Source organism: Rhinatrema bivittatum, chromosome 1 (assembly GCF_901001135.1).
Source record: "Rhinatrema bivittatum chromosome 1, aRhiBiv1.1, whole genome shotgun sequence".
Taxonomy (NCBI): Eukaryota; Metazoa; Chordata; class Amphibia; order Gymnophiona; family Rhinatrematidae; genus Rhinatrema; species Rhinatrema bivittatum.
In genome coordinates, this window is record NC_042615.1 from 839,601,657 (window position 1) to 839,624,638 (window position 22,982).

The 22,982-nt window shown below is 51.1% G+C and overlaps 1 protein-coding gene across 1 annotated transcript in view; it reads left to right on the plus strand.

The window, feature by feature from the left end:
- Nucleotides 1–885: 885 nt before the first annotated feature.
- LOC115073699 (NACHT, LRR and PYD domains-containing protein 3-like) overlaps nucleotides 886–22,982 on the plus strand; it is a gene marked incomplete at its 3' end in the record, with an annotated part of 70,860 nt that continues 48,763 nt past the window's right edge. Inside the window, exons 1-4 of the mRNA XM_029572336.1 lie at nucleotides 886–1,892; nucleotides 4,204–4,313; nucleotides 9,004–9,164; nucleotides 22,446–22,626. Of these exons, the coding sequence (XP_029428196.1) occupies nucleotides 4,244–4,313; nucleotides 9,004–9,164; nucleotides 22,446–22,626 (412 nt within the window). The remainder of the gene's footprint in view (nucleotides 1,893–4,203; nucleotides 4,314–9,003; nucleotides 9,165–22,445; nucleotides 22,627–22,982) is intronic.

A 22,982-nucleotide genomic window follows, 5' to 3' on the forward strand; every position in this document is an offset into this window, starting at 1 on the left:
CCCCAGAGAGCTTACACACTGCCTTATGGGCAGGCACAGGGCTGCGATTACACAGGGAACCTGCCCTCTCCCAGCCATAAGCAGAAGGAAGTTATCCCCCTGCACTGCGCCCTGAAAGGACCCTCCCCCCAATAATGCACACCCTGGGGAAGGGGACTCAGAGAAGAGGTAGCAGGGTCCCTGCCCCAGAGAGCTTACACACTGCCTTATGGGCAGGCACAGGGCTGCGATTACACAGGGAACCCGCCCTCTCCCAGCCATAAGCAGAAGGAGGTTATCCCCCCTGCACTGCGCCCTGAAAGGACCCCCCCAAATAATGCACACCCTGGGGAAGGGGCATCAGAGAACAGCTAGCAGGGTCCCTGCCCCAAAGAGCTTACACACTGCCTTATGGGCAGGCACAGGGGTGCGATTACACAGGGAACCTGCCCTCTCCCTGCCATAAGCAGAAGGAAGTTATCCCCCCTACACTGCGCCCTGAAAGGACCCTCCGCCCCCACCCCCCAAATAACGCACACCCTGGGGAAGGGGCATCAGAGAAGTCCATTACCTGCTATTAAGTTCACTTAGAGAATAGCCACTGCCATTAGCAATGGTTACATGGAATAGACTTAGTGTTTGGGTACTTGCCAGGTTCTTATGGCCTGGATTGGCCACTGTTGGAAACAGGATGCTGGGCTTGATGGACCCTTGGTCTGACCCAGTATGGCATTTTCTTATGTTCTTATGAGAACAGCTAGCAGGGTCCCTGCCCCAGAGAGCTTACACACTGCCTTATGGGCAGGCACAGGGCTGCGATTACACAGGGAACCCGCCCTCTCCCAGCAGCTCTGATGTTTACTCTTATGACTAAAGGGAGGCGGAAAGGCAGAGCAGGGAAGTCCCGTGGCGCCTGCACTGAGGGGAGGGAGGAGGAGGCGGCTCTGATCAGACCGGAAGTGCTGCTGCTGCTGCTGCAGGAAAGTGCACGCAGCCTCTGCCTATGGGGTGTCTGCTGTCTCAGGACTCCCACACCCCCTAACTGGGGCTCTGCTTCTCATTAAGCTGGGGCTCGGGGGGGGGGGTTAACTTTTTTAACTGGGGCTCCTTTAACTGGATGCCGATTCCCCTCAGCTGGGTCTCTGGGGCTTTTGATCTCTTTTAACTGGTGCTCTCTTTTAGGAGGGGCTCTGGTGCTCTGGGTCTCTTAGCAGGGGCTCTGGGGCTCTTTTAGGACGGGCTCTGGGGCTCTTTTAGGAGGGACTCTGGTGCTCTGTGTCTCTTTTAGGTGGGGCTCTGATGCTCTGGGTTTCTTTTAGGAGGGACTCTGGTGCTCTGGGGCTCTTTTAGGAGGGGCTCTGGTGCTCTGGGGCTCTTTTAGGAGGGGCTCTGGGTCTCTTTTTACTGGATGCTGATTCCCCCAGGCTCTGGCTCTGATTCCCCTCAGCTGGGTCTCTGGGGCTTTTGATCTCTTTTAACTGGTGCTCTCTTTTAGGAGGGGCTCTGGGTTTCTTTTAGGAGGGGCTCTGGTGCTCTGGGTCTCTTTTAGGACGGGCTCTGGTGCTCTGGGTCTCTTTTAGGAGGGGCTCTGGGTTTTCTTTTAGGAGGGGCTCTGGTGCTCTGGGTCTCTTTTAGGACGGGCTCTGGTGCTCTGGGTCTCTTTTAGGAGGGGCTCTGGGTCTCTTTTAGGAGGGGCTCTGGGGCTCTTTTAGGAGGGGCTCTGGGTCTCTCTTTACTGGATGCTGATTCCTCCGGGCTCAGGCTCAGGCTCTGATTCCCCTCAGCTGGGGCTCTGGGGCTTTTGATCTCCTGTATCCGGGGCTCTGTGAGCAGCGGGTAAGGCAGGATTGCTTCTCCTCTCAGGATGTGGATTATGAATGGATAAGTGACTCCCTTCATCCGAAGGACACATGGTGAGTGCGCTCAAGTTTACCTTCCACTTCTTACTCACTGTCAGGCTGATACAGTACGGTGCTCTCCGGCGGCGCGCACTGCTAACCCGCGATTGGATGCGCGTTTTCCATGCGCTAGCTTTACCCCTTATTCAGTAAGGAACAATAGCGCGTCGAAAACGCACGTCCAACCTCCTGAAACTAATAGCGCCCGCAACATGCAAATGCATATTGATGACCCTATTAGTTATGCGCGTGGGATACGGAAAGTAAAATGTGCAGCCAAAGGTAGGCGCTAATTTCTGCCGGGGCCGGGGAAGTGCACAGAAAAGCAGTAAAAACTGCTCTTCTGTGCACCTTCCGAGTTAAAATCACAGCGATATTAAGTCGGAGGCCGCAAAAGTAAAAAAAAAGTTAAAAATAAAAAAAAATTTAAATTGGCTCACGGGTTGAAAACCGGACGCTCAATTTTGCCAGCGTCCGGTTTCTGATCACGTGACTGTCGGCGGGTTTGAGAACCAACGCTGGCAAAATTGAGCGTCGGCTGTCAAACCCGCTGACAGCCGCCGCTCCTGGCAAAAAGGAGGCGCTAGGGACGGGGAGGGGAATGTGAGAGGAGAGAGACTGAGACAGGTCAGGGAGGGAGGAGAGGGCTGACAGGGAGGAGGAGAATAGAAGGGGGAGGGGAATGTGAGAGGAGAGACTGAGACAGGTTAGGGAGGGAGGGAGAGGCTGACAGGGAGGAGGGGAATAGAAGGGGGGGAGGGGAATGTGAGAGTAGAGACTGAGACAGGTTAGGGAGGGAGGAGAGGCTGACAGGGAGGAGGGGAATAGAAGGGGGGAGGAGAATGTGAGAGTAGAGACTGAGACAGGTTAGGGAGGGAGGAGAGGCTGACAGGGAGGAGGAGAATAGAAGGGGGGAGGGGAATGTGAGAGTAGAGACTGAGACAGGTTAGGGAGGGAGGAGGGGAATAGAAGGGGGGAGGAGAATGTGAGAGTAGAGACTGAGACAGGTTAGGGAGGGAGGAAAGGCTGACAGGGAGGAGGAGAATAGAAGGGGGGAGGGGAATGTGAGAGTAGAGACTGAGACAGGTTAGGGAGGGAGGAGAGGGCGAGGCACATGAGGGGGAGGGCATGGGACAGGTTATTTATTTTAATGTTTCTGTTGTGATCAGAACAGAATCAGAGTTAGGAAGCGGGAGCGGGAGGAGAGAAGCTGGGTTATGGAGAGGAAGAGGGAGGAGCGGAGGAGAGAAGCTGGGTAAGGGAGAGGAGAGGGGAGGAGCGAAGGAGAGAATCCGGTTATGGAGAGGAAGGGGGAGGAGCGGAGGAGAGAAGCTGGGTTAGGGAGAGGAAGAGGGAGGAGCGGAGGAGAGAAGCTGGGTTAGGGAGAGGAAGAGGGAGGAGCGGAGGAGGTTGGGTTATGGAGAGGAAGAGGGAGGAGCAGAGGAGAGAAGTTGGGTTATGAAGAGGGAGGAGCGGAGGAGAGAACTGGGTTATGGAGAGGAAGAGGGAGGCGCGGAGGAGAGAAGCTGGGTTATGGAGAGTAAGAGGGAGGCGTGGAGGAGAGAAGCTGGGGTTAGGGAGAGGAAGAGGGAGGAGTGGAGGAGAGAAGCTGGGTTAGGGAGAGGAAAGAGGGAGGAGTGGAGGAGAGAAGCTGGGTTAGGGAGAGGATGAGGGAGGAGTGGAGGTGAGAAGCTGGGTTAGGGAGAGGAAGAGGGAGGAGTGGAAGAGAGAAGCTGGGTTAGGGAGAGGAAGAGGGAGGAGTGGAGGAGAGAAGCTGGGTTAGGGAGAGGATGAGGGAGGAGTGGAGGAGAGAAGCTGGGGTTAGGAGAGGAAGAGGGAGGAGTGGAGGAGAGAAGCTGGGTTAGGGAGAGGATGAGGGAGGAGTGGAGGAGAGAAGCTGGGTTAGGGAGAGGAAGAGGGAGGAGTGGAGGAGAGAAGCTGGGTTAGGGAGAGGATGAGGGAGGAGTGGAGGAGAGAAGCTGGGTTAGGGAGAGGAAGAGGGAGGAGTGGAGGAGAGAAGCTGGGTTAGGGAGAGGATGAGGGAGGAGTGGAGGAGAGAAGCTGGGTTAGGGAGAGGAAGAGGGAGGAGTGGAAGAGAGAAGCTGGGTTAGGGAGAGGAAGAGGGAGGAGTGGAGGAGAGAAGTTGGGTTATGGAGAGGAAGAGGGAGGAGTGGAGGAGAGAAGCTGGGTTAGGGAGTGGAGGAGAGAAGTTGGGTTATGGAGAGGAAGAGGGAGGAGCGGAGGAGTGAAGTTGGGTTATGGAGAGGAAGATATGAGGGTGCGACCCCTGCTCATCAGCTGAACGTTCTTGTGTTTTGTGTTTCAGGCTGCGGAGCTGCAGGGAGCTGGACGGTAGGACTGGCGAGATGGACTCGGGGGTCAGAGAGAGGGGTCATCTCCCTCCCGGGCCCCCTCTGCAGGACACCAGAAGCTCAGGTATGCGGAATCTGCTGTAAGTGCTGCCTTTCCTGCCATGAGCCGACCAGTGCCACGTTAAACGTTTTATAATTCAGAACTTTACTAAACTCTCTGCAGATCTTATGTCAGCAAAATCGTTAATAAAAGTAATGGAGCCCCAGGCGATAAACCCCTCCAGTTCCAGGCGAGAGCCTTTTTCCAAGCAGGAAATAATGAATGCCAGATCTTTAGCAAGCACTGACCGCGACAGAGAGTCAAAATTATATAACAATTATATTATTTCAGGGGCAGGCAGCAAAAACACAGGCAGGTTACACTCACTGTCAAAGTGCGGCTGTAGGCATGAGTCGCTTTCAAAGTTTTCCTACTAAATTTACCTGAATATAGGTTTGCACCTACGAAAATGTATACATGTGAAGGAGAATGTTCAAAACATTATGGACTTATTTTCAAAGGAGTTATGCACATAAATGTAACATACTATTGTAGCAATTTTCAAAAGCCATTACATTCGTAAAGTGCATTATATGTATCTGCTTTTGGAAATCAAGCCCTTTGTGCATAGAAATTACCACATATATTTATTTATTTATTTTTAGCTTTTATATTTGTTGCCAGAGGATGTGGTTAGTGCAGTTGGGTTCAAAAAAGGTTTGGATAAGTTCTTGGAGGAGAAGTCCATTACCTGCTATTAATCAAGGTTACTTAGGGGCGGATTTTCAGAGCCCTGCTCGCGTAAATCCGCCCAAAACCGGGCGGATTTACGCGAGCAGGGCCCTGCGCGCCGGGAAGCCTATTTTACATAGGCCTCCCGGCGCGCGCAGAGCCCCGGGACTCGCGTAAGTCCCGGGGTTTTCGGAGTAGGCGTGTCGGGAGGCGTGTCGGGGCAGGGCCGGAGCGCGCGGCGTTGCGGGGGCGGGTACGGGGGCGTGGCTACGGCCCGGGGGCGTGGCCGCACCCTCCGTACCCGCCCCCAGGTCGCGGCCCGGCGCGCAGGAGGCCCGCTGGCGCGCGGGGATTTACGCCTCCCTCCGGGAGGCGTAAATCCCCGACAAAGGTAGGATGGGGGTTTAGACAGGGCCGGGCGGGTGGGTTAGGTAGGGGAAGGGAGGGGAAGGTGAGGGGAGGGCAAAGGAAAGTTCCCTTCTAGGCCGCTCCGATTTCGGAGCGGCCTAGGAGGGAACGGGGGTAGGCTGCGCGGCTCGGCGCGCGCAGGCTATACGAAATCGATAGCCTTGCGCGCGCCGATCCAGGATTTTAGCCGATACGCGCGACTACGCGCGTATCGGCTAAAATCCAGCGTACTTTTGTTTGCGCCTGGAGCGCAAACAAAAGTAGGCTGTTCGCGCTCGTCTGAAAATCTACCCCTTAGGGAATAGCCACTGCTATTAATTGCATCAGTAGCATGGGATCTTCTTAGTGTTTGGGTACTTGCCAGGTTCTTATGGCCTGGTTTGGCCTCTGTTGGAAACAGGATGCTGGGCTTGATGGACCCTTGGTCTGACCCAGTATGGCATTTTCTTATGTTCTTATGTTCTTGCATTGGATACAAATCAAACCGGTTTACAGTGAACAGTAAGAACTTGCCGGTGGGCTTTACAAAGAACAAGATACATCTAAGCAAAAACTTTAAGTAACATAGTGTGCAACTTAAGTAACAATATATACACATTGGTAGCCTCTGCTCGCATGCTTATAAATGTAAAAAACGCACATATTTCACATGCACATGTGTAGAAAAGGGGCAACACGCAAAGACGCTCACATACATTTCCCAGCGTGCTCAGGTGTTTTTAGACCCAGTAATTATCTGGCGTAAGGGCTAATAAATGTGATTATTGTGTGGTACTGACCTGGGTGGGAGGTCTCTAATGACCTGAACAAGGGCTGGGCAAATTGATGGATGCACTGATAAACTGCTTATTCCCTGTATGTCCCCGGATCAGTGCAGAGCCTCCTTTCCAGCAGGTGGAGACAGAGAAAAACTGGAAGGGTGTCCTATATCAGGACAGTGCTCCCCCTGTGTCCCTTCAGTATTTCTCTGTCTCCAGCAGTTTTTGGTTTGCGGAAGTTTCTTCTTCCTCCTTTCTCCAGTTGTAAGGATCAAGCAAGCATTTGTTAATTCTCAGTATTTAAAAAGTGAAAGAAAAAAAAGTTTAGTCATCAGGAGCAGTTTCGTTCTGACTCCTCGCTCTTGCTTGGGCCTAGGGGGGCCCTGTCCCCTTGATTCCTTCAGCCTAGGACCCTGTTTCCCGGTGGCCTCTTGCCTGTCTCTGGGGTGATACTGGAGGTCCAGTCCCTCCCCCGTTGAGACCCCTGAGAAGTTTCATGCCTTGGGTCTCTTGTTGTCAGAGAAGTAAACTTCCTCTGTCACTTTAAGCTGTCTGGAAAAAAAAAAAAAGGGAAAGTTTGTCTTTTTTATTAATCAGTACCTTGGACAAGGACCGGCAGCTTACGGGGGCGGAGAGCAGTTTTCCCTCTCTCCCGCTCGCAGCCAGGCAGCAGCTCCTCACCCCCCTCCCAATGCTGCGATCGCCATTTTGTATTGCATGCGAGGAGCCGGCTTCGCGGCTCTCCCGTGACAGGGCACGTTCTAATTGTTTAACCGGCGGCAGGGGCCCTCCTCGGTGCAGGTGAAGTCAGCTGCCCGCGTTCCAGCCAGCAAGCGCGCTGCTAGGCCGGCCCTGTTCCTGAAAACCGCGGGAACGGCGGCCATCTTGTTTCTTTACCGGACAGGGGAAGGGATTCTGAAGTTCAGCAATCCCCCCCGGATTTAAGCCCAGTGGACTCTCCGGATTTGATCCCGGACCCTCAGGACGATATCCCCCTCCTCCAATGCCCATGAAAGCCCCCTCTCATTTTCCCACTGGTTTTGTACTTCTGTTACACAAAGGTTACGTCGCTAGCTTGCCGCAGCAGGACGATCCCCCCAAAGACCCCCCACCGGTGAAGCTTTCTATAGGCCCCACCTGCAAAGGTGCTTAGGGTATCTACAGACTAAGGACCCAAACTCCCAGGGGACTAATCGGGTTCAGACCATACCAGGGGTGCAAATCCCGCCGGATCTTCCTACCCCACCTCCTCAGCTTCCAGACCCTGCTCCGGATGCAGAGACTTCGACTCAGAGCCCCCCAGTCGAAGGGGATAGCCTGCGGGTCTTAAGCTTGTTCCAGCGGGAGGAGCTGGACCCGCTCATCCCTTTTGTTCTAGCCGAGGTGGGCATAGATGCCCCTCCGGAGGAAGCCGCAAGTACCCCCAATTTCCAGTAACATGGACCCTGTCCTGGCAGGACTGAGAGCCCCTCCACATACCTTCCCTTTTCATCCTATGCCAATGCAGTTACTACTTCGGGAATCCAGGTTATGGGTGAGCAGAGCAGTGGACAAGCTCTGTCCCCTCCCGGACCACTGCCTAGAGATGCTCAAGGTCCCAAAGGTGGATGCTTCGGTTTCCACTGTCACAAGGAGAACCACCCATCCCGGTGGTTGGGGCAACGGCTTTGAAGGATCTTCAGGATCGGAAGTATCTCAAAAGGATCATTGAAGTTTTGGCACTCTGTGTTCGGCCGGTCTGCAGCAGTCTCATGCAGCAGGCAGGTCTCAGGTGGGTTCAACAACTACTCAGCACCCAGGACCTCCCGTCTGCAGAGGCGGAGAGGCTGGAGGCGGTGGTTGCGTATGAGGCTGATGCCCTCTATGATCACTCAGGGTGCAGGCCAGAGCCATGGTTTCAGTGGTGTTGGCCAGATGCCTCCTCTGGCTGAGAAATTGGGCGGCAGACTACTCTTCTAAATCGCAGCTGGGCCCTCTCCCATTCAAGGGTAAGTTGCTTTTTGGGGAGGACCTGGAACAGCTTATCAATTCTTTAAGCGAGAACAAGATTCATAAACGGCCTGAGGACCGCCCTAAGCAGTCCTTTTTTCCTTCGTGCTCTCGTTTCAGGGGGCAGCGCAGGTACAGCAAGCCACGGGGGGCTTCACAAAGAAATTCCTCCACTAGATCTCAATCATGGTCTCATTCCTTTCGTGGACGACGGCCGTTCCAGGATGGTACCCCTCAAGCATCCACCCCAAAGTGAGGTTCCAATAGTAAGAAAAGTAAATCAAGTGCCTGTAACTAAAAACTCACCTGAGCTAAAAAATTCTAACTTATCCCTATCAATTAAAAAGCAGAATGAAAATGCAAACAAAAAACAAACTTTGAAATGTTTGTATGCTAATGCCAGAAGTCTAAGAAGTAAGATAGGAGAATTAGAATGTATAGCAGTGAATGATGACATAGACTTAATTGGCATCTCAGAGACATGGTGGAAGGAGGACAACCAATGGGACAGTGCTATACCGGGGTACAAATTATATCGCAATGACAGAGAGGAGCAGTCGGGAGGAGGTGTGGCGCTTTATGTCCGGGATGGCATAGAGTCCAACAGGATAAACATCCTGCATGAGACTAAATGCTCAGCAGAATCTATCGGGGGGATTTTAAATCCCCGGTGCTTGGAAATTGCAGCAGAGCTGAGCGCGCACTGAGCACAATTTCAGAATGACCTGGCCACGCACACATCTGCCGGCACATGTGGAAGAGCCGGGATTTTGAAAAGGTGTGGGGCCGGCCAGGGCATGTTTAATGAGTGTCCCATCGTGGAATGCTTGTTAAACGAACTTCCTGTTAATACGTCTGAGCACACTCTCTATCCCAAATTCTCCTAGATGCTGAGCTGAGGCAGACTCTCACCTCCTTTGATGACAGAGACCTGCGCAGGATCACCACCTTATACCAGCCAAGACTGCAGCAAGCAATGAACGAAATTAGCTGCACCATCTCAGCAATTCTACACCAGAAAAACCTGATCACAGACACAGAGCAACAGGTAATGAGAGTGAGAGTGACAGCCCTGAGAGACACAGGAGGGACTCACAGACACAGAGCATCAGATAATGAGAGTGAGAGACAGAGTGAGAGTGACAGCCCTGAGAGACACAGGAGAGACTCACAGGCACAGAGCATCAGATAATGAGAGTGAGAGACATAGTGAGAATGACAGCCCTGAGAGACGCAGGAGGGACTCACAGACACAGAGCATCAGATAATGAGAGACAGAGTGAGAGTGACAGCCCTGAGAGACACAGGAGAGACTCACAGGCACAGAGCATCAGATAATGAGAGTGAGAGACATAGTGAGAATGACAGCCCTGAGAGACGCAGGAGGAACTCACAGACACATTGCATCAGATAATGAGAGTGAAACAGCATCAAATAATGAGTGAGAGACAGAGCGTGAGGGTGGGGAGACACTGGAAGGACTCACAGATACAGACCATCAGGTAATGAGAGTGAGAGACAGTGAGAGTGCTAAGAGTGAGCATGAGGGAGGGGAGACACGGGAGGGACTCTCAGATATAGAGGGGAATAGAAGCCTGGCTGTTTCATGGTGATTCTTGGATGACTGGATATGGAGATCTTTGACCTGTGTTGTTCTGTGCTGATCTGGTTCTGGAGATGTTTGACCCGTGTTGTTCTGTGCTGATCTGGTTCTGGTTGGGATGTTTGACCTGTGTTGTTCTGTGCTGATCTGGTTCTGGTTGGGATGTTTGACCTGTGTTGTTCTGTGCTGATCTGGTTCTGGGGATGTTTGACCTGTGTTGTTCTGTGCTGATCTGGTTCTTGTTGGGATGTTTGACCTGTGTTGTTCTGTGCTGATCTGGTTCTTGTTGGGATGTTTGACCTGTGTTGTTCTGTGCTGATCTGGTTCTGGTTGGGATGTTTGACCCATGTTCTGTGCTGATCTGGTTCTGGTTGGGATGTTTGACCTGTGTTGTTCTGTACTGATCTGGTTCTGGAGATGTTTGACCTGTATTGTTCTGTGCTGATCTGGTTCTGGTTGGGATGTTTGACCCGTGTTGTTCTGTGCTGATCTAGTTCTGGAGATGTTTGACCCGTGTTGTTCTGTGCTGATCTAGTTCTGGAGATGTTTGACCTGTGTTGTTCTGTGCTGATCTGGTTCTGGTTGGGATGTTTGACCCGTGTTGTTCTGTACTGATCTGGTTCTGGTTGGGAATGTTTGTATCTTTATTGTCCTTTGATTTATGTTTCTGGGTTCTTCAATGTTTGTGCTTTGTTTCTTTGTTTGATGTTTTTATTACTTATTTTACTGTTTTTATTTGTACGTGTTTATTTGCTTGCTGAGTTTCTTTGTGTAAAGTTTGTAAGCTGCTTTGGGTGGCCTGTGTAGGACGGGGGCAGTGGGTTAGAAATGTAAAAGCAGAGTAAGGGAGGAAGTTCTTGGGCAGATTTGCTTGCAGCTCAGTTAAGGGCCACGGCATCACTGATTTATGCTATGAAAGAGTAACTGCTTCATTGTCCGACCTGGATCTTACCTGGGGAGGGAGATTTCTAACAGCCTCTGAGGGCTGAAGTCTGCGTGCATGCTTTAGCCCAAATTTTCAGAGCAAACTTTCAAGCGCACACATTTATATGTAAATAGTTTCCTCGCCTCAGCTCCAGCACGGCAATGCTACCTGGATCAGTCCAGACTCCTGGGTTCTGCCTCCCCTCCAGCAGATGGAGACAGAGAAAGTTTCACTGTCACTGCCATATAAGCTGAGGTGCCACCTGCAGTCCCTCAGTATTTCTCTGTCTCCAGCAGATGGAGGAAGTGCAAAGCCTGCAGTCTGTCTTATTGTAAAAAAGAAAAAAGATAATGTCTACAGCGAGGGAAGAAGAGAATCCATAGCAGCCTCCCGGGGGGTCATTAGGTCCTGGTGGAACCATCCTTTCTGGGCTGCGAGGCGGACGAGCAGGGGGCCGGGGACACAGATTCCTCTATTGGGGTAATTGAAATCTCCCATTATTACCGCACTACCAATTTGGTTAGCTTCCCTAATTTCTCTTAGCATTTCACTGTCCATCTCACCATCTTGACCAGGTGGACGGTAGTGTACCCCTATCACTGTAGTCTTCCCCGACACGCAAGGGATTTCTACCCATAAAGATTAAATTGTGCATTTAGTCTCATGCAGGATGTTTATCCTGTTGGACTCTATGCCATCCCGGACATAAAGTGCCACACCTCCTCCCGAGTGCTCCTCTCTGTCATTGCGATATAATTTGTACCCCGGTATAGCACTGTCCCATTGGTTATTCTCTTTCCACCATGTCTCTGAGATGCCAGAGAAGGGCTGCCAAAATGATAAAGGGGATGGAACAGCTCCCCTATGAGGAAAGGCTGAAGAGGTTAGGACTTTTCAGCTTGGAGAAGAGACGGCTGAGGGGGGATATGATAGAGGTCTTTAAGATCATGAGAGGTCTAGAATGGGTAATTCCCTGTACGTGCCCGGATCAGTCCAGACACCTGGGTTGTGACTCCGCACCAGCAGATGGAGACAGAGCAAGACCTGTCGGGCACCCCTACATATAGTAATGCGCCACCCACAGCCCCTCAGTCTTACTCTGTCTCCAGCAGATGGGGCAGGTTCACCCATAGCCTCTGGGATCCCTGGGTGGCTTTGTTAGTCAGGAATCTGTTTTTCTTTGGTGAGAAGTTTGAAATAAAAAAAAATAATAATAATAATAGAAGGCAGGAGAGAGGAAAAGGAAGTAAGAAGACGCCCTCGCCCTGAGAGCCTCCCAGGGGGGTTGAAAGGTTCTGAGGGGACCATCCCCCCTGGTTGAGGACCCGGCCTTCCTCTGGTAGCAGCGTCGGGGGTGACACCGGGGAGCCCGGTTCACTCACCCCCGCTGGAGCAGGAGGCTCAGGACCAGGGACAGTGGCGGCAAGTAAAAAAAAAAAAAAGTGTTTTTTCTTCTGCTTGGCCTCGCCGACTCTCCGTGCTTCGTCGTCGCCTTCGCTGCATTTAATTAATTTTAATTAATTTTAATCCTACTCGGTTTTGGTGCTTCGCGGATGCCGAGGGGATCTTCTTGCCGCGCGATGGCATCTGCTCGAGTTGTGTTTCGGGCGGGGGGGCCGGTCTCGGCCGACGTTATCGCCGCCGCACACCGGGCAGAACGGGGAAGGCAGTGCTGAGCCGTTCCCGCTCAGCCCGGGAACGGCGGCCATTTTGGGTGCAGTTCGGGAGGCCATGCGGAAGGCTGCCGGTAATGGCGGCATGCGTCCCGCGCTTTCCCCGCAGCAGCGACCCCCCCCGGGGGGGGGGGAAAGGCTGCATCGCCGGTGGACGTTAGTCTAGAGGAGGCATCTTCGGGTTCGGAGGCTTCCTTTTCTTAGGATTTCGCGCTTCTTTTACGCAAGGTTCTGAAATATAAAAAATCCAAACGGAAGGCGAGTAGGGCGTTCTCCACGGGGGGCTCGGACAGACAGTCGGGGTCCCAGAAGAGGAAAGCTAGGGATAGGTCCCGGAGAACCTCGGACCCGCCGAGGGAGAAGCGCCCTGTGCGGGGTATCCCTCAGGATGCTGACACCGAATCTACATCATCGGATGAAGTGAACCCGTCTGTAGGGCCCCTGGGGGGGGCCGACGGGCCGGATGAAGAGGGGTCAGTCCAGCCCGGTACCGGCAAGGGAACGCCGGCGGTAGATGGTGATGACCCGAGGGTGGTATGCTTGTTCCAGAAGGATGAATTAGCACCGCTTATTCCGGCCATTCTTCAGGAGCTTGGTGTGGATGCCCGGTGCTGTTGGACCTTACAGGTCTGGCAGTGGCTTTCCCGTTCCACTTCTCGGCGTCGGACATTCTATTCCGGGAATGGGATACCCCGGAGTTGGGCCTGAAAATGAGTAAGGCTATGGATAAGCTGTATCCACTTCCAGAGGACGCACTGGAGCTCCTTCGTCTTCCCAGAGTGGATGCAGCGGTGTTGGCAGTAATGAAGAGGTCAACGATCCCGGTCACAGGGGCCACGGCACTCAAGGATATCCAGGATAGGAAGCTGGAGTTGCAGCTTAAAAAGGGTTTTGAGGTTTCAGCTCTGGGGGTCTGCGCGGCTATTTGTAGTAACTTTGCCCTGCGGGCAGGACTGCGCTGGGCCCAGGTGCTCCAGGCCAATGCAGATCTCTCTGAAGAGGAGTCTGCACAAGCGGATCACCTGGAGGCGGTGATCGCTTACAGTGCGGATGCTCTGTATGACCTGCTGCGGATGTCGGCCAGAGCCATTGTTTCAGCGGTTTCCGCGCGCCGTCTGCTCTGGCTCTGCAATTAGGCGGCAGATGGGTCCTCTAAGGCTCACCTTGGCTCGCTACCGTTTAAGGGGAAGTTGTTGTTTGATAAAGAGTTGGATGACCTGATGCAGTCGCTTGGAGAAAACAAGGCCTTTAAGTTGCCTGAGGACAGGCCCAGGGCTCGGACGTCTTTCACCAATCGGTCCCGGTTTCGGGGGAATAGAAGGTCGCGTCCGCAGAGATCGTCAGGTTCCTCTTACTGTTCCAGATCCTCCAGGTCGTCTTCATGGTCTCAGTCCTTTCGTGGGAAAAAGTTTGGGAAGCAAGGTGGACCCTCGTCGGGAATGGGGTCCAAGGCGTCCCAATGAAACGTGGACGGTCCATTCCTCATGGCAGATCCTGTCGGTCGTGCCAAACGTAGGAGCCAGGTTGGCGCTTTTTCCCGAGGAATAGACCAAAATAACAGCGGACCAGTGGGTCCTCAGCATGATAAGTCGAGGTTACGCTTTAGATTTTGCACGGATTCCTGCGGACAAGTTTCTCGTGTCACCTTGCAAGGGCCAAGGCAAGCGTGTAGCGGTGAGAGACACTCTTCGACGGCTGGAAGACCTGGGCGCAATAACCCCCGTGCCCCCAGGGCAACAATGGATGGGCCGGTACTCCATTTACTTCATCGTGCCAAAGAAGGAGGGCACGTTCAGACCAATTTTAGACTTGAAAGGGTTCAACAGGTGTCTTCACATTCCATGCTTCAAAATGGAGATGATTCAGTCGGTGATAGCCTCGGTTCGGCCAGGCGAATTCCTGGCTTCATTGGACCTCACGGAAGCGTACCTTCATATAGGCATCCAGCTGTTCTATCAGAGGTTCCTCAGGTTCTGCATTCTGGGCAGACACTACCAATTCAGAGCTCTTCCCTTCGGTCTCACCACCGCTCCCCGCACATTTACCAAGGTGATGGTAGTGGTGGCAGCACAGCTCCGGAGGGAGGGGTTTCTGGTGCACCCCTACTTGGACGATTGGCTCATTCGGGCCAAGTCCGAAATACTGTGTCGACTGGCGGTCGACAGAGTCCTACAGCTCTTGCGCTCCCTCGGATGGGTGGTCAATCTCGCCAAGAGCCGTTTGGTCCCCACCCGGTCCTTGGAGTATCTGGGAGCTCTGTTCGACACGAAGTAGGGCAAGGTGTCTCTCTCCATGGAGCGTGTGTGCAAGCTTCAGAGTCAAGTGAGGTGTTTATTGTCGCTACGGATTTCTCAGGTGTGCAATTATCTGATGGTTTTAGGCTCTATGGCATCAACGCTAGCTTTGGTTCCCTGGGCCTTCGCTCATCTACGTCCATTGCAATCAGCATTGCTTTCCCGATGGAAGCCGGTGTCGGAAGAATTCCACCTCCTGCTCCCACTCACAGCCCAGGCGAGGGCCAGTCTTCAGTGGTGGCTCAATCCCGACCATCTGACGTGCGGGGTTTCCCTGCTCATGCCCAACTGGACAGTAGTCACGACGGACGCCAGTCTCTCTGGCTGGGGAGCGGTCTGCCTTGGACGCTCGGTGCAGGGACAGTGGTCCAGGGCTCAGTCACGGTGGTCCATGAATCGCTTGGAGACCAGGGCGGTAACGCTAGCGCTGCAATCCTTCCTACTGCTGATTTGAGGGAAGGCGGTCAGAGTGTTGTCGGACAATGCAACTACCGTGGCGTACATCAATCGCCAAGGCGGGACGAGGAGCCAGCTAGTGGCGGAGGAGGCGCAGCGCCTGATGCGCTGGGCGGAGCAAAATCTCAGCAACATTGCGGCGTCTCACATCGCCGGAGTCGACAATGTCCAAGCGGACTTCCTCAGCCATCATCATCTGGATCCAGGAGAATGGGAACTGGTGGAGGTCGCTTATCACCTCATCTACAAAAGGTGGGGGACGCCACACATGGATCTGATGGCCACCGCTCAGAACACAAAGGCTCCACGCTTTTACAGCCGACGGAGAGAGCGAGGGGCCGAAGGCATCGATGCGCTGGTGCTTCCCTGGCCCACAGACGTGTTACTGTATGTGTTCCCTCCTTGGCCCCTGATAGGCAAGGTTCTTCGGCGGATAGAGCTGCATTTGTCGGATGTGATTCTGGTAGCGCCGGATTGGCCAAGGCGGCCTTGGTTCGCGGATCTACTCCACTTGGCAGTGGAACCTCCCCTTCGTTTTCATGGATCCGTGGCTCTCCTCCGTCAAGGACCCGTTTGTTTGGAGGACGTGGATCACTTCTGTCTCGCGGCATGGCTTTTGAGAGGAAACGCTTGAAGAATAGAGGATATTCGGATGCGGTGATAGCCACCTTGTTGAGATCTAGGAAACAGTCTACATCCTTAGCCTAGGTTCGGGTTTGGGCGGTGATTGAGGACTGGTGTAGGGATCGTAGGGGGGATCCTATGTCAGTGTCCGTATCCGATGTCCTCGCTTTTCTTCAGGCGGGCCTCTCGAAAGGTCTCTCTTTTAGTACCCTTCGGGTCCAGGTAGCAGCACTCTGTTGTCTCAGGGGAAAGGTGCAAGGGGTGTCCCTGGCACTTCACCCGGATGTAGCGTGTTTTCTTCGGGGGGCTAAGCATTTATGTCCTCCGTTGCGTCATCCTTGTCCGTCCCAGGCAAAGTGATTCTGATAGCTCTGAAGTGCCAAGGCGGCCATGGTTTGTGGAACTAGTCAGCCTCGCAGTAGACAGACCCTTTCAGCTCGCTCATCTATCGAATCTTCGACATCAGGGCCCCGTTTGTTTAGATCAGGCAGATCGATTTTGTCTAGCGGCCTGGCTTTTGAAAGGCAGTGCTTGAAAGGCAAGGGTTATTCAGACACAGTCATCATTAGACTGTTACAGTCTAGGAAGACATCCACTTCTCTAGCATATGCGAGAGTCTGGAGGGTTTTTGAGACCTGGTGTACCAGTCAGCGAGTGGATCCTAGGCGAGCCACGGTGGGGCATATTTTGGCCTTTCTCCAAAATGGTTTGGTTAAGGAGTTATCCTTCAATTCTCTCTGGGTCCAGGTGATGGCAAAGGATGTCTGCGGGGTATGGTTCACAGAATTGCTCTTTCGGCTCATCCAGACGTGGTACATTTTCTTCAAGGAGTGAAGCATTTACGCCCTCCGGTCTGACAGCCGTGTCCTTCCTGGAGCCTGAATGTGGTCTTAAAGAGTATGTGCGTACCTTCCTTTGAACCTCTGAGGTGTGCAGCCATGAAGGATCTCGCACTGAAGGTGGTTTTCTTGGTGGCTATCTGTTCAGTTTGCAGGGTTTCCAAGTTTCAGGCGTTATGTTGTAGGGACCCCTTTTTGAAAATCTTGGACAACGGGGTTTCCTTGCGAACAGTTCCTTCTTTTTTACCTAAGGAGATGTCATCTTTTCACTTAAATCAATCAGTAGAGCTCCCATCCTTTTCAACTTTGGATCCTTCAGAGCGGTGCTCTAAATACTTAAGACATTTAGATGTGAAGTGCACCTTGATGCGGTATTTAGAGGTTACCAACAGTTTCCGCTTGTCAGATCATCTTTTTGTTCTGTGGAGTGGTGCCAAAAAGGGGCAAAAAAGTGGTTAGTGCAGTTAGTATAGCTGTGTTTAAAAAAGGATTGGATAAGTTCTTGGAGGAGAAGTCCATTACCTGCTATTAAGTTCACTTAGAGAATAGCCACTGCCATTAGCAATGGTTACATGGAATAGACTTAGTTTTTGGGTACATGCCAGGTTCTTATGGCCTGGATTGGCCACTGTTGGAAACAGGATGCTGGGCTTGATGGACCCTTGGTCTGATCCAGTATGGCATGTTCTTATGTTCTTACCATTGCACGGTGGTTGAAGGAAGCTAATACTTCGGCGTATATCTGTCAGTGGCGCCCGGTTCCGGAGGGACTTCAGGTGCATTCTATTCGCTCTCGATCGGCCTCCTGGGCCGAGTGTCAGCTGGTTTCTCCACAGAAGATCTGCAGAGCGGCTACTTGGAAGTCATTGCACACTTTCGCCAGGCATTATCGTCTGGATGTCCAGGCTCTAGTGGCCAGGGGCTTCAGTGAAAGTTTGCATCGAGTGGGACACTCTCAGTCCCATCCTGGTTAGGGAAGCTTTGGTACATCTGAGGACTCTGGACTGATCTGGGTATGTACAGGGAATGGAAAATTGGTTCTTACCTGCTCATTTTCGTTCCTGTAGTACCACAGATCAGTCCAGAGTCACACCCTCTGGAGGATTTGGGTAGTGAGGAGAGTCCGCTCGATCTATCTGTCTTTTTTCTGTTCTCTTTCTCTGAAGAATGGAAGAGTTCCGTTAGTCCTGCACTATTTTCTCTGGTGTGGGCGCAGTTTCATTTATAGAGGTTTTTTCCTTCTCCCCCTGCTCATTTGGGAAGAGCTGCCAGGGCCCTCACAGGGAAGATGGACCAGGAGCGTCAGGGTGTCCCCAAGGAGCGGGAACTGGTGACGTACTACTGGAGGCAGAGAAGAACACAATCCAGTCCAGAGAATCAAACCACTGGGCCCGGCAAGCGGAAGTGAACGAAGTCAGAGTCCAGGCAAAGTCTGAGGCAGTGTGAAAAGGCTGACCCCCCTCCCCCCCACCTGACTAATTGACCCCATAAAGACCAGCTCTAAAAAGGTCATAAGAGTAAGAGGTTTATTTATGGAGGAAGGTGAGGTTCCTCCAGGAGCAGAAGCAACACAAAGCAAGTGGTATATCTGAGCGTGCTCAAAGATCTGACGTGTGTGCTCAGCAATTTAAGGGTTTCGTTTAGCCAATCAACAAATGTCTGCAAAAGCCCACCCATTACCTTATAGCCAATTAATAAATTTTAGCATGTGTGTGTGCCCTGTTACAATGGGCAGGAGCCTCTTGTTATTATTAGCAGAGAATAAGACCAAGTTAACTTTCGTTTTCCCAAGAATGATGTCATCTGTGCTGGCTGGTTCTCTGGTAAGTTTAGTTTTCATAGTGCTTCATAGTGCTAGCTTCACGTGTGTAGGATATATCAATCTACTATTATTACAGCAGGCAGCGAGTAACAAAGTCAAAGTCCAGGCAAGGGGTCCGAGGCAGGCAGCGAGCAACAAAATCCGTAACCAGTCCAAGTCAAGCCAGAAGACAGGGAATCCAAGCCAAAGGTCCGGGGCAGGCAGCGAGCAACGAGATCCGTATCCAGTCCGAGTCAAGCCAGAAGACAGGGAATCCAAGCCAAAGGTCCGGGGCAGGCAGCGAGCAACGAGATCCGTAACCAGTCCGAGTCAAGCCAGAAGACAGGGAATCGAAGCCAAAGGTCCGGGGCAGGCAGCGAGCAACGAGATCCGTAACCAGTCCAAGTCAAGCCAGAAGACAGGGAATCGAAGCCAAAGGTCCGGGGCAGGCAGCGAGCAACGAGATCCGTAACCAGTCCGAGTCAAGCCAGAAGACAGGGAATCCAAGCCAAAGGTCCGGGGCAGGCAGCGAGCAACGAGATCCGTAACCAGTCCAAGTCAAGCCAGAAGACAGGGAATCCAAGCCAAAGGTCCAGGGCAGGCAGCGAGCAACGAGATCCGTAACCAGTCCGAGTCAAGCCAGAAGAAAGGGAATCCAAGCCAAAGGTCCGGGGCAGGCAGCGAGCAACAAGATCCGTAACCAGTCCAAGTCAAGCCAGAAGACAGGGAATCCAAGCCAAAGGTCCAGGGCAGGCAGCAAGCAACGAGATCCGTAACCAGTCCAAGTCAAGCCAGAAGACAGGGAATCCAAGCCAAAGGTCCAGGGCAGGCAGCAAGCAACGAGATCCGTAACCAGTCCGAGTCAAGCCAGAAGAAAGGGAATCCAAGCCAAAGGTCCGGGGCAGGCAGCGAGCAACGAGATCCGTAACCAGTCCGAGTCAAGCCAGAAGACAGGGAATCCAGAAGAAACAAAGCAGGAAACCACTGGAACCTTGTTGCAAGGCAATTTCCTGGCTTAAGGAAGAGGTTTAAATCTCCCTGGCTGATGATGTCATCTTCCGGAGCCGGCCTGGTTTTCGCACCGTGGCCCCTTTAAGGGGCGGAGCAGTCGCGCCGCGAACCATGCGCGACTGGCCGCATCGGGAGGGACCCTGTGCCGGCGGACCGACCAAGGTAGGGGGGCCTGGCCGAGGGCCACCACAGATAAACTGCATTTGACACATGTTGCTTGCTGTTTTACTCGCAATATTGCCTTATTGCACCTTAGTAAATCTAGGCCTAAGATTGTAAACCCTCTGAGGATAATATTGCAGTGTGGTAAATGACCTCCTTAGATTGATTTATTTAAAGGCTTTTATATACCGATGTTCATGTACTCGTACATATCGCGTCGGTTTACAGGGAACTAAAGTCGGAAATTACATCGAACATGGTACAAATAACAAAGCGAAACTTCGTATGGAATTATAGATAAGGCAAAAAAAATTGTCTAACAACTATTACAAGTCATAGTCAATTAATGATAGTAATGGATAACCATAAAACTTAAATTTACAACAGACTTAGTAAACTCTAGCATTGATAGCCCCCCCAACCAGCCACCCTCCACTCTTTCGAACGAGATCAGAGATCTAGGCTTCCACCTCGATTCTTCCCTCAATTTGAAGAAACACATCAACCACACAATCAAAGAAGGCTTCTACAAACTAAAAATCCTCAAGAAGCTCAAACCACTTCTTTTCCACCACGACTACCGCACAGTACTCCAATCCCTCACACTATCGAAGCTTGACTACTGCAACTCCCTCCTCCTCGGTCTACCCACCTCGACCATTAAACCACTTCAGCTACTCCAAAACGCCGCAGCCAGATCCCTCACAAACTCCAACCGATCCTCCCACATCACCCCCACTCTAAAAGCATTACACTGGCTCCCCATCTCACACAGATCTCAATACAAAACCCTCACTGTATTACACAAAACCATCAACAACCATAAAACCAAATGCTCCAAAAACCCTCCCCAACTTCAAAGCCAGAAATGCCTACGCTCCCAAAACACAGGCCTCCTGGTCATTCCACACACAAAACTTGCCCACTTGTCCTCCACTAGACAACGCTCCTTCTCAGTAGCCGGTCCTACCCTCTGGAACCAGTTACCCTCCCACCTCAGACTGGAACCCTCTCTCCAAACATTCAAAAAACATCTGAAAACATGGCTGTTCCAGAAAGCCTACCAGCTAGCGCCCTAACCCCTCCTCCCCTCCCTCCCCCGCCTCTGTCCTCCCTTACCCTCAAGAAAGCCTCACTGTAATAATAAGTAAGACATAAAAAAACAAAAAAAAACACCTTGTATAAAGTTCTCCCCAATTGTTACTATGTACAAATACTGTCCTTACGCTTCACTATGTTTCACTGTTAAATTGTTAACCTGTGTTCCACTGTTATACTGTTCCTACACTTGTTTTAATGTTACAATGTAAAAATGGTACGACTCCCGTCATGCTATTATCCTGTTATAATGTGAACCGATGTGATGTACCCCAACGAATGTCGGTATATAAAAGCAAGCAAATAAATAAATACATAAATAAAATAAATCATAACGCATTGTAAGCCCTTTAGGGATATTATCACAGCTTATAAAATAACCCCTTACATTTACGTTTACATTTATTGAAGTTTTTAATTGCTTAACACAATGAAGGCCTGAGTGATGGGCAGAAAATACATACATAATAAAATTCACATAAAATAAGAGCACAGTAAAATTATAATATCAACTAAAATATTCACTTTAAATTAAATAACACTGTAAAATCATAAAGTACTAAAATTAATATTGCAACACTAAAGCAAAATAATATAAAGTCAGAAATCTGAAGGTAAAAACATAACGAATAAATCATTAAAAATAGCATAATTTAAACAAATGTTTTTACTAATTTTCTTAAATCTTTATACGAGTCTGATTGTCTTAAATCGAATGGGAGAGTGTTCCAAAATGCGGGTCCAGCAACTGAAAATGCACAGTTTCGAGTGATGTGTAGCCGCACCACCTTTGGGGAAGGAATTTCAAGAAGATCATGATGCATTGACCTTAGGGCTCTGGTTGGTTGATAAAATTTAAGCATTAATAATGTCACAGCTTCGTTGATGACCCCCTTTAGGTTGTAAGCTCTCTGGGGATAATGTCACAGCTTAGTAAATGGCCCCCTTAGGTTGTAAGCTCTCTGGGGATAATATCACAGCTTAGTTGACGACCCCCTTAGATTGTAAACTCTCTGGGGATAATATCACAGCTTAGTAGACGACCCCCTTAGGTTGTAAACTCTCTGGGGATAATATCACAGCTTAGTAAATGACCCCCTTAGGTTGTAAGCTCTCTGGGGATAATGTCACAGCTTAGTAAATGGCCCCCTTAGGTTGTAAGCTCTCTGGGGATAATATCACAGCTTAGTTGACGACCCCCTTAGGTTGTAAACTCTCTGGGGATAATATCACAGCTTAGTTGATGACCCCCTTAGGTTGTAAACTCTCTGGGGATAATATCACAGCTTAGTTGACGACCCCCTTAGGTTGTAAACTCTCTGGGGATAATATCACAGCTTAGTAGACGACCCCCTTAGGTTGTAAGCTCTTTGGGCCAGTTTACAATCTGTACCTAAATTTGTAACTTGTCTTGAGCATGCACTTGGGTTTGGAAAGGAGAGTAATTAAATTCACAGTCTAAGCCCAGCCCAGGCTATGCCCATAAAAAAGTCAAAGAAGTCTCTGCAGGGATGAGGGAAACGTCTAGAAGAGATAAGAAGAAAAGCAACTCATGGGCAAAAGGAACTGGGAGCAAGCAGCAGAACAGGAAGGAGACTGACAGGAAGAAAAAATTATTACCCAGTTAGGAGGTGCTACAGACTTGAGCAATCAGGGCTGATTTTTAGAGACTAGGGGCTGCATCTAAGGCAGACACATTGTAAAGTAATGAGAATGCAAGAAGCAGCCAGCCCGCAGTGACATTTTAGCATTGGGAAGATCTCAAAATACATAACTGGAGCTTCCTGCTGATGTGAGAAACCGTTCTCTTTCCTTATCTGATGTCTTTTCACGTCTCTCCAAGGAAATGAAAAGGTTGGACGAGACCCATCAGAAGGTGGCAGCCTCAGAGCACCTATTTAAAGTGGTCCTTGGAAAGCAGAATGCAAAAGCTGGGAGAGCAATGTGGGAGGAGATCATCAACTTCCAACACAATCTTCACTGCCAGAAGCTGAAGAGCATCCTCTGTGAAATTCACGCAAAAGGTGCAGTATTCATCCACCATCCAACACCATAGAGACCTCTAAAAGTACTTACAGCATCTATCCACCACCCAACACCATAGAGACTTCTAAAAGTACTTACAGCATCTATCCACCACCCAACACCATAGAGACTTCTAAAAGTACTTACAGCATCTATCCACCACCCAACACCATAGAGACCACTGAAAGTACTTACAGCATCTATCCACCACCCAACACCAGAGAGACCACTGAAAGTACTTACAGCATCTATCCACCACCCAAAACCAGAGAGACCTCTGAAAGTACTTACAGTATCTATCCACCACCCAACACCAGAGAGACCACTGAAAGTACTTACAGCATCTATCCACCAC